General features: G+C 35.4%; 1 protein-coding gene across 1 annotated transcript in view; it reads right to left on the bottom strand.

Annotated features, from left to right (window-relative positions):
• The window catches only part of LRBA (LPS responsive beige-like anchor protein), a 746,337-nt gene that overhangs the window by 538,584 nt on the left and 195,219 nt on the right, over positions 1 to 12,534 (bottom strand). Inside the window, exon 30 of the mRNA XM_052655100.1 lies at positions 9,398 to 9,528. Within this exon, the coding sequence (XP_052511060.1) occupies positions 9,398 to 9,528 (131 nt within the window). The remainder of the gene's footprint in view (positions 1 to 9,397; positions 9,529 to 12,534) is intronic.

Genomic DNA, 12,534 nt, shown 5'->3' with positions numbered 1-12,534 from the left:
TTGCTGATACACACTGGCTTCCCTGGTAGTTCAGCTGGTAAAGAACCCACCTATAAAGCAGAAGACCCCCATTTGATCCCTGGGTCAGGAAGATCCCCTGGAGAAAGGGACAGGCTACCTTCTCCAGTATTCTTGCCTGAAGAATTCCATGGACAGAGGAGCCTTGAAGGCTACAGTCCAAGAGGTCGCAAAGAGTTGGACACAACTGAGTGACTTTCACTTTCACACACTGTCAAACTGCCCTAAAGAAAGAAAAAGTAATTTCCACTTCTTTGATTATTAATAAAATTGAATATATTTTTCCCAATTGACAGGAAACAAAACAGGAAACATAATTGACTATTCTGATCTTTTGAGTATTTTCATTGGAATCTTGTTCTTTATGATTGCACTCATCAGCCACCCACAACCAAAGCATTTTCAAATTGAATCCTAGCTCTATCAATATAAGCTCAGTTTGTTTGATAACAAGTACCCTTAAGAGGTTATAGACTAAATGTTTAGGGAAAACAGAAAGGATTCTGTCACTTACTGTGTGACCTTGGGCAAAGTTACTTAAGCTCTCTGTGCTTCACTTACTTCATCTAAAAAATTAACACGGATACTCACGTCACAGAATTATTTCAAGGATTAAAGTACTTAGAACCATGGCAAAACCAATACAGCATTGTAAAGCACAATAAAGTAAAACAAAAAATTAAAATAATAATAATAAATAAAGTACTTAGAACCTATACCACAGTAAACATACAATGCGTGACAGTTTCCCTTCCTACTCTTCTATTCTAGGACCACCTTTAAAACATTGAAAGGAAGTTATCATGTTTCCCTTTAGTCTGTACTTGAGGCTGAAAAGACACCCAAATTTTTCAATGATTATTCATGTGACACTGAAGTGAAGTGAAGTCACTCAGTCGTGTCTGACTCTTTGCGACCCCATGGACTATGTAGCCTACCAGGCTCCTCCATCCATGGGATTTTCCAGGCAAGAATACTGGAGTGGGCTGCCATTCAGTTCGGTTCAGTTCAGTCGTGCAGGTAAATAAATGAGATGAAGCTTATAAAATGAAGTACCTTTACAAATTTCCCCATACAAACTTAAGATGAAAGGTAAATTCTTTTGAAAAATCTAGAACCCAATCCCAGATTTCACTGCTATAAAAAGTCGATTGCCAACAGCTTCATTTATCAGATCGGTATAAAAAACAAAGAGCCATAAACATTTGGTAAATCTAGCCACTGTCCTCCATAGCCTGTCACTGCCTCACACCATTCCCAAGATTTCCTGGATTACTTCAATCTATCCAGGCACTTTGATTCAGCTTGCTCACTCAACTAAGGCAAAGTTAATTCTGGGTATAGATAAACAAAGCCAGGCTCTAATCAGGGGTTTTGTAGATTTAACTAATTAAGAAATAGTAAAGATCTGGGATAACTTGGCCTTCTGAGAAACATGATTGGTCTTGGGCAGAATGTGATCAATAATCAGCAGTTCTGATTACAGGTCTCAGCCAAGCAGAAGCATTGGGAGATGTGGACGGTTTTACTGGAGAGCGGGTACTTCAGCAACCTTCCCAGTTACCCTCTGGATAGTTACCCAGCCTCGCTCTCAGAGTGAGCACACTCCTACAAGATGAGCTTACCCAGAGTGACTCTTTCTTCTCCACAACACATTTTCTTCCTCTTCCATTGATAATTAGAGTTGATTTTTCTTTTTATTAAGATTCTAGTTTCTTGCTGACCTTCCTGCCATACTCCCCACCCTGCTCAAGGGAGAGCTAACTATCATTACATAAAAAACTAACAAATTGAATAGAATCTGTCTTAATGCATAGGACTGATTTTAAAATGAAGTACACATTTTTTTCATACTAAGTTTTTAAAGTACATATATCAATTCCCATATTTTCACTGCCAAATGATCTCCAGTCTTGCATTTTGAAAATAAAATTTCAAAGTGGAAGGCAAGATAAAGTGAAATTGAAAATACTTATTTCTGTCAGGACCAATCATTCTATTCTCACAGAACACTCATTAAGTACTTCAAAGACCAAACACTGTTATTACACTCAGTTAATGATACCTGCGATTTTCTAGATTCCTGACAGCAATATGATCATTCAATCATGGTTGGCCACTGATTTCTGCTACCAGTGATTAACGAAATATTTCTGAGCTGTTTTAGTGATAGTTTTTAAAGACCATCTTTATTTAGAGTATGTTGGACATTTTCTCTAGAAGGACTAATTGGCATCTTTTCTTGAGCTTTTCTGAAGTTGACAAAAAGGAACAACTAAGGTTCAATCTAGTTAAAAATAGAGATAGAAGTAAAAAGTCTCAAGAAATGTATGAAACTTCACAAAGTAGTTTAAAACATTAGCTTAACTGTCCAAACTGAATCTGATTTTAATAACCTGAAATATATATCAAAATTTGCAAAAGATAAGGAGCATTGAGGGATCAAAAAAAAATAAAAAGTAACAAAAATAATTCCTTGATACTACCCTAGAAATAATGTCAATTTTCAAACCAACATTTGTTTATTGTGATCTATAGCAGAAAGGAGCCTGGCGGGCTACAGTCCACGGGGTCTCAAAGAGTCGGACATGACTGAGTGACTTCACACATAGCAGAAAGGGATTTTCTTTAACTAAACTTTTTAAATCACAAGAAGACATATTATGGAGAAAGATAAATGAATCAATCAGCAACAGTTTTAAGGAAAAAAACACAAAATTCACACCAGGTGTCCTTCATTCCTACTAGACAGAAAAATGTAACTTCCAAATACATTCTGTATTTTTTCAGCTCAGATTAATCATAAATTTATGACAAATTTGTTTTAAACTAATTTAACAATAAAAATATTTTCAACAAGTGATCACACATGTAAATTCAAAAGCTACTTCCAACCTGTGAAATGCTACTAACTTATCTTTTCATTACCCTTACACTGATAAACTGTCTCCTTCAAACTGACATTTTTCCAGATACTCAAAAGAACAAAAAGGAAAATGTAAATAGATCATCTGTCTAGCATCTATCCAGAGAATAGCCAATTGTTTATTCAAGGTCCCTAAGGGTCTACATAAATAATGTCCTTTGCAATAAAGTCTCATTAAAACAAATGCCAATATTTAATCCCTAAACACTGTATTTTTCAACTGCATCCTCTCTCCTTTTCTCCCTCTCTCCCTCCCCACCCATTCCAGACCTATTCAAGGAGGGACAGTCTACATGACAGTTTAAACTCTTCATTAAATAAAAGAAATTTTTATTAAATAAGTAAAGATAAGCCTCTTGGGTCAAATATTATAAAAGTGAAGAACCAAGTATTTTCCTTTGACATTAAAAATAAACATTCTAATTCATATCAATAACATGCATGGCTCTGATAAAAAAAGAATATAGAGCCTAATATTCTAATAAAGGTATGATTATTGAATTTTGCAAATTAGCAAAGACTCAGCACTTAAAGTACTTAAGAGCAATTCATTTAGATCCTTCACTGGGCTTACTTCAATTCTGTTTTAATCATTTATGCTTTGCAATCACATATATTTGAAAAATACCACAGGATATTTGAATAAAGAGTAACTGCATCTTAACATGCAGTCTGGGCAATTAAACTTTTACCAATAAGTAATTTGAAAAGCTATAAATTTTGATATATTTCTAAAAACCTCTATTTTCTCTTTTAGTGTTCTTTATAAACAAATATGCATACACAAAGGGTATACTTTGTTCTCTGATGAATATTTTACAACTTACTATGAAAGATCTGTCATTATTATATTAAATGTTTTTGCTAATAAAATGCTATAAGAGCTAAGAAATATTATTCAAACCAAACTCTGAAATTTGAACATTGATCATCATCTGAATACCATGCACTGCTTTAAAATTTATTTACAAATTTATTTTTCACAAAATGATTTTGGAGGTAATGTTTTAACAGAAAAGCCTCTGACCTCACATAAGTTGACAAGCTCCAGTTCTTTTTCTGGGATCCAGTCCTAGTTTCTCTTTAATTGTGCCACACATAAAGCACAGCAATCACATTTTGATATCAAAATTTCCAAATAGTTTAAACTTTTCTGGTACAAAACTCATGTTTTATGTTTTCTAGTCCCATGATTTCTTCCAAGGAAACTTCCCTTTTTGCTAATCTACTATCAAGCATATTTTTATTTACCAACAACTATTACTGAATATGAACAGTTCATTTTTGTTGCTGACTCACTATAAAATTCAGAACTGAAGTCATCCCATGGCACAAAGGTTTATTGTCTACAGGGACAGATATTAACCATACTTTCAAATAAAGAAAATAATCCATGATCAAACCCAAGACCAATATCTAACTTGCTCAGATTTACAAGAACAAACTGCCCAGCCCAGCACGCAATCACAATAACAATCAATTCATCCACAAATCATTTTCCCCAAATCCTGTTTGAATCAGAAGGATAATAAGATTCAATATACTATATATAGCCTACTTTTTAATGGAAAATAGCTTAAATCAAGAGATCTACCAAAAAGAAAACAAAAAAATCTATCAACTAAAACTATTAACAGCAGAAATATCTCTTTATTTGATTGGATTCCAGGTGAAAAGAGAACAGACTACAAGGGAAGTATGGTAGGCAAAAGCATGAAAGGCAGGGCTGTAGCTGGAAGGGATTGGGGGCAGGAGGAGAAGGGGACGACAGAGGACGAGATGCTGGATGGCATCACAGACTCGACGGGTGAACTCCAGGAGCTGGTGATGGACAGGCAGGCCTGGTGGGCTGCGATTCATGGGGTCGCAAAGGGTCGGACCCGACTGAGCAACTGAACTGAACTGAGGAGAGTCAGAAACAGGATTTCTTATCAAAGCAATAACGTTCATGGCAGCAATCAATGGAATGGAACAGAAGCAACAAACTAAAATCAAGATCCACGTAAGTGACAACATGAGCCTAGTGACAAAGGAAGAGGAAAAAGATATCAAAACAAGTGACAGAACTAAAGACTACCATCAATAAACAACTTACAGCAACTTAGAATGAATTAATTTTTAAATAATAGGAGCTAGAGAGAAAAAGGAAACTACTAGAAAGTCTACTCCAAAATGGAAGACAGTGGGAACTATTTGGGAAATACTACCACCATAAACTATACGAAATTTAAATAAGCGGAGGGAAACTGGTAAATTATCACCTGGTTGCAGAGTGCTTCACTAACTAAAGCCTTTGACTGTGTGAATCACAACAAACTGTGGAAAATTCTTAAAGAGATGGGGACATCAGACTACTTTAACTGTCTGCTGAAAAATCTGTATGAAAGTCAAGAAGTAACAGTTAGAAATGAACATGGAACAACAGACTGGTTTAAAATTGGGGAAGGAGTACATCAAGGCTACATTTTGTCACCCTAAGTATTTATTTATTTAACTTCTGTGCAGAGTACATCATGTGGAATACCAGGACAGATGAAGTACAAGTTGGAATCAAGACTGCTGGGAGAAATAATAACCTCAGATATATCCAGATGATACCACCCTAATGGCAGAAAGTGAAGAGGAACTAAAGAGCCTCGTGATGAGGATGAAAGAGGAGAGTGAAAAAGCTGGCTTAAAACTCAACACTCAAAAGACCATGACATCCGTTCCCATCACTTTAAGGCAAATTGAAGGGGGAAAAGTGGAAAGCAGTGGCAGGTTTTATTTTCTTGGGCTCCAAAATCACTGTGGACGGTGACTGCACCCATGAAATTAAAAGACCCTTGCTCCTTGGAAGGAAAAGTTATGACAAACTCAAGACAGCATATGAAAAAGCAGAAACAGCTATCTGTCAACAAAGGCCCATACAGTCAAAGCTATGGTTTTCCCAGTAGTCATGTATAGATGTGAGAGCTGGACTGTGAAGAAGATTGAGCGCTGGAGAAGTGATGCTGTCTAATTGTGGTGCTGGAGAAGACTCTAGAGTCCCCTGGACTGCATGAAAGTCAAATCAGTCAATTGTAAAGGAAATCAACCCAAAATATTTCTTCAAAGGATTGGTGCTGAAGCTCCAATACTGTGGCCACCCGATGTGAAGATCCAACTCACTGGAAAACATCCGTGATGCTGGGAGATACTGAGGGCAGGATGAGAAGGGGGCCACGGAGGATGACATGGTCAGATGGCATCACCAAGTCAATGAACATGAGTCTGAGCAAACTCTGGGAGATGGTGAAGAACAGGGAAGCTTGTAGTCCATGGGGGTGCAGAGAGTCAAACACAATTTAGCAACTGAACAAGAGCAACATCCAACAATTATAACAGTCTTCAAGATGGAAAATTATTCTGTCATTCTGCATATGGTTCTTCAGGGTGAGTATTTTACATTATAATGATTACTGGAAAATGGCTTCAGAAGAAAATTCATCATACTGTTTTATATTAAATAGCAAACCAGCGTGTGTGTTCTCACCTTGCAACCCCACTGACTATAGCACACCATGCTGCTCTGTCCATGGGATTTCCCAGGAAAGAATACTGGAGTGGGTTGCCATTTCCTACACCAGAGGATCTTCCTGCCTCAGGGGTCACAGGCAGGTGGATTCTTTACCACTTGTACCACCTGGGGAGCCCCCTTTCTGTCAAATATTACCTATAACTCAGCCTTTTTCTATTAATATTAAATATTACCCATATATCAGCTTTCTTTCTATTTATCTCTTCTGAAGACTGCAGGAATTTTTTTCTTTCCCTCGTATCACTGTTATTTATTTTTTTATTTAACACTTTTTCTGTCTTTATTGAAATGTCAGACAAAGACTGCACAAATTTTTAAAACTCAGATCCTATTTAATTTGTCCCATAAACTGAAATTAAAGGGCACTGTATTCAAAATAAGATGAAAATAATGAACTTACTACATATGGTCTAGGAAGTTACCAGAAATTAATATTACTGAATTTAAAAGATGGCAGAAAGTTTCATAGATGTTAGTAACATCTGCCTTTTTCCCAACAGGGGGCTGGTCTAGAAAAATCACAGTTGACTCTTTTTAAGGCCTTTCGATAGAGGTGAAAGAACAGAAATGTATATAACCGGTCCAAAACAGATCACCAAATTGCTTCTTCTCCAAAATTAAAAAAAAAAAACACACATCAGAGTATAATGGAACAATAAAGAAGAAGGAAATTCTACTAGAGTACTATACTTATTTTCCTTTATAGTTTCTCACTAAGACAATGAATGATGAAAAATATATACATATACAATACTATTGCAAGATATTAATGACACAGGAATGAAGAGGGGGTAAAACTAAGAAGGTATAATACAGGAACTCTCTACCTTCCATTCCTATAGCCTAAAACATCTAAACAATAAGGTCTATTACTTTGCTTAAATGTTTTAATAAAATAAAAAATGAGACAGCACGGGCTGTCTACTACTATTGCAGCTTTTGTTTCCTTGTAAACATTTTTCTTCAACAACTATTTTTCTTAAGTATAAAAATAATATGTGAAGTGAAGTCGCTCAGTCGTGTCTGACTCTTTGTGACCCCATGGACTGAGCCTCCCAGGCTCCTCCATCCATGGGATTTTCCAGGCAAGAGTAGCGGAGTGGTTGCCATTGCCTTCTCCAGGGGTTCTCCCCGACTCAGGGATTGAACCAGGGTCTCCCGCATTGCAGGTGGACACTTTACCCTCTAAGCCACCCAGGAAGCCCCAAAATAATATAGGATTACTGATAAATTTTTGGAAAATATACTAAAATTAAAATTTTCAAAAATCCAAATTTCCAGTAATTCATGGAAAAAATCATGTAACTTCAGTGTACATTTCCTTGCTTTTCATATATAAAAATATATATACATACTTCAAATATTTACTATTACACAGCATGTAAAGCGTTGCATGTAATATTTTATTTAACCTACTGTGAGCATTTTCTACTATCACTCAACACTAAGAAAGTTGTTAAGAATTAATCACATTTAAACTTTTGAAAAAATGTTTCTGTTGACACAAGTAAAATAACTACAATGAAAGGGGGGAAAAAAAACCAGGGACGATAAATAAACAATCCTAGTCTTTGTTTCTAGAACACGTGCTATGTAGTACACAGAAAGGAAAAATAAAATGTCCCTGACAATTGGCTAGTAGAAATATCAAGTTCGAAGCAAAACTCTCTGAAATATACTTGTTTACCAAACAAAAGTAGAACGGTGGATAGGAGGCCTGAAGTGTCCCAAAAGATGAGGAGAAAACAGTATTTCTGATTTTACAGCCCACCTACTCATTCTTTCAAAATTCCTTCTATTTTTCATTAATCTCATCCTAGAGTAACAAGAAAGAATAAATTCTTTGGGGGATTAATTTTTTTCTAGTTTTTTAGTTTAGGGTTTTTTTTTTTAATGAAATAGCACAACAAAGAAAAATACTATTTATATAAAATAATATCCCCCTTGTTTTAACTTGGTCTTTTTTTTTCTTATAGACTGCAGCAGGTTTAATAGCAGTCCCAAAGGTATGTCCAAGTTGTAACCCTCAGAACCTACAAAGAGGACTTTATTTACAAAAACAATCTTTGTACCTGTGATTGTGGATTTTGAGATGAGATCAGCCGGGATTATGGTGGGCCCTTGTTTGTTTGTGCTCAGCTGCTCATTTGCGTTGACTCCTTTCTACCCATGGACTGTAGCCTGCCAGGCTCCTCTGTCCATAGACTTTTCCAGGCAACAATACTGGAGTGGGTTGCCATTTCCTACTCAATAACTTGGTCCTTTTAATATCACAGAGTCTTCAAGTTCACCCAGTATTATCACTAAGTTTCTTAAAAACTGCTAGGATTTAAGGTCTTGCAGCCAAGACTTTGGAAGGAATATAGAAAGAGAGCTGGGACAAAAATCAAACTGCAGTAAGAGTTACTGAACTACCAAGACTAACACCTGAATGACGACTCGAGGGCAGCATTCCCCTCCCAAGTATCTAACTCAGACACTATGCAAGAGAGAGCAAAGCACTGGATACCACATGAACAGCTGGCAATTGACAACCAGACTCAAAGACCAAATTTCACCGAAACTTTCTCATACTAACCGCTACCTATATACAACTCAAGAGCAGGGAGAGGAAAAAAAGTATTTTAATAGATCTCTCATTCATTCATCCACACAAATAGCGGCATCCAATTCATCACACACTACTACGTTTAAGTGGGAAAAGTACTGAAATCCTTGATTTAATTTATTTCATATTGCTCAAATTTATTCAGAAAATTACTAAATAATCAACAATACAAAAGTATAATCATTTAAAACACGCCTCACAAAACTTTTTACTTAATCAACAATCCTAAACTTTGCTAAAATGAGATTAAGAACTTTTTTGTTGTATTCACTGGTAACAAACTCACCAGGTGATTCTCCCCCCACATCTGAGGCTTGAGCTGAATCTACTGAAGAAACCACACTAACAGCATTGGTAGGTGTACCTGTAAGTGTGGAAGGTAAGACTGCTGATTTTTTTGTCGCAACGATGACACTTCTGTAAAAAAGAAAATAAATAGATTTTAAAATATAGAAGATCACACAATTACAGAAACTTCAAAACAAAAATAGGAAACCAACTTCTTTCTACCATATATCTCTATTCTGATGTACAATTTAGAAAATATTCTCAATGAGAAATCACTTCAATGGTATTCACATTAATTTATTCTTTACTTTTCAGAATCAAGATAATGTTCTATGAAAATATAATAATACATGTTAACATTTAAACTTATATTTACTATATTCTTTAAATTTAAAATCATCTTTAATTATCCAACTTAAAATATAGCCAAAGGTATATACAAAAAAGAAATATGGCATTCATGTGGAGAAGTAACTTTTTCTTAACCTCAGAAGTGAAGCAGAAAACTCAACAGATTTCTACAAGAATCTTAAAGCACCAGTAAGTTGAAATGATAAAACCTTAGAAATCTTATAAAGTAAAAAAATGCAGACATTAACAATTTTTAAACATGTACACAGTCAAACTTTTACTTTTCAACCCTCAAAGACTATCTTGTGATAATATTACAAAGAAAAAACAATGCATACACATAAAAGCTAGATATAAAAATATCAACTAATCAAATCTGTTCATCTCTGTATTATTTAAACACAGGTATTTATGATATACCAATTTCAATTAAAGGGTAATACTTTATGCCAAAATAGTAACTAAAAGACCTTATTAGGCATAACGTAAAAGGCACTTTTAATTGAAGTTAGCTCCATAAACATGCAAAAAACCAGTTAATGAGGTAAAGAGGACAGCTGATATATAATGCATTCCCACAGCAGTGCTTACTTTTAATTACCTGGTGTTAACCATAAGCCTAAAGTCTTCAACATTCATTTTATTTAATCACATCTTTTGTTGACAATATTGTAACTGCAAGCTTCAAGTATTCCCTTAACAGCTTTATTCCGTTTCGAAATAAAGTTACTTGATCCCAATAAATGCATTCAGAAGTGAAAATTATGTAATTCCAATACTTTAACAATAATTTTGTTTGCATTGTTACATCAGAAAGAGACAACACAAAGTGAAATAGGTTCTGTTTTACTTCAGTGCCTATCATGTGACAGCAAACACTGTCGCCAATTAAATCAAGTTCTCTTGCGCTAGGCATGGCGTATTCAATGTACTTGGGGGTAGCTGGTGGCACCTCATTATAAGGGTGACTGCCAATGTTAACTATACACTAAAAAATAGGAGCAACAGCCACCTGAGCCCTCAATCCAAAATGCTGTGCTGAAATCATGGTAGCTCATATCACATGAAGACTATTGACTTTAGGGGGAGTGGACGACCCCCTCTCTGCATATGTGCACGTGTGTGTGTGTGTGTGTGTGTACACGTGTGCTGGTAGCACACTCACAAAACAATACAAAATGTACTTTGTGCATTACCTGCTACAGGCAAAACTTTACAAGCCTATGGTTTAAGAAACTCTGTAGCTATTTATTTGCTAGCAAGCTATTTTGATGGGAGAGGGGTGAACATGGAGGATTTACTCTGACATTTGTTCACAAAAGAAACAACTAGCAAGATCTGGTTTACTCTACAAGAGCCAAGTACTGATAGGAGCGACAGAATTTAGTATTTAGAAAAGTGAAACCGTTTTTTCTATATTTGAAATTTAAGCCATAAGCCTACCCTATGTACCGGCAATTCTACTCTTAGAAATTTCCTCACGATAACTTAAGACCATAAAGAATAGATACAATAACATTAAGAAATGCTTTACTGATAACAACCAAAATCTGGAAATAGCCCTGAATCTTTAAGCAGAAAAATGAATTAAAATTTGGTGGTATACATATAGGAATAATAGTAATATAAATAAACTACTGATTGATTAACATAACATGTATGAATCTCAAAAGTATTATGTTAAGTGAAGGAAGCCTTATACGGAAGAACACACATTTTGTATTTCCTTTAAGGATGTAAGGATTTAAGTCCTTCATGAACTTCCTACATGAAGTTCTAGAAAAAGCAAAATTAATCTGTTGTTTAAAAAATATACAACAATAACTGCCTGTGAGGGACAGGCACTAGCTAGGAAGGAGCATTAAGGAACTTTCAAGACTGAGAACAACTTGACTGGAAATTTAGGTTACACAGGTGCTTAATTTGTCAAAACTCATAAAATGGCACACTTAAGATTTGTGCCTATCATAGTATGTACACTTTACCTTAAAAAACTGTATTGGTCTCTGGTTAGAGATGTACGCGCCTTAACTGTTTTAAGACTGAAGTGATCTTATGCCTGCAACTTACTTTGAAATGCATTAAAAAATAAGACTGATGGATACAGAGATGGTTATATGGAGAATTGTACAATGAAGTAAACAAATAAGGGCTAATTGCAGAATCTCAGTGACAGGTCACTAAATGTTCACTGTACAACACTTTGAATTTCTCTGTATGTTTAACAAAATGGTGAAAAGATAGCAACAATGAAAAATTTACCACAGATATCCCGTAAAACACAAAATCTCTATTCGTCAAAGGTGGCACAGTTAATAACAGATAACGAGAGAACCTGACCTCATTTCTGTTCCTTCAGACAAGTGCCATTAATAATGTTTTCGATCATGAATAACAGCTATAACTTAGTTCAGTAAATATTTATTGTCCAATATCTTTCACACATTCTCATTCCAAACACATCTGAAGTGTGGGTTCCTATATGACTTTACATTTACCTAGCATTCCTTACGGACTTCTGCAATATGCTCTTATGGTTCTTGAACTAAGCATGTACATTATCTCACAACTCCAATCCTTTGTACGCGCCGTTTCTCTACCAAGATTCCTTCCACTTAGTCTGTTTGCCAGCAATCCTCCTTCTCACCTTCCAAAACCTTGCCCAAAGGTTAAGTGTCCCCAGACAGCCAAGCTGATGTTCACTATTCTTTGTGTTCTTGCATGATCCAATTATACAAACTTAATAAATACATATAGTACATGATCCTATCATATAAACTTAAC

The sequence above is a fragment of the Budorcas taxicolor genome, chromosome 17 (genome assembly GCF_023091745.1).
Source record: "Budorcas taxicolor isolate Tak-1 chromosome 17, Takin1.1, whole genome shotgun sequence".
In the NCBI taxonomy this organism is placed as follows: domain Eukaryota; kingdom Metazoa; phylum Chordata; class Mammalia; order Artiodactyla; family Bovidae; genus Budorcas; species Budorcas taxicolor.
Note: the sequence above shows the minus strand (reverse complement) of the source record. Positions and strands in the feature narration are given on the sequence as shown.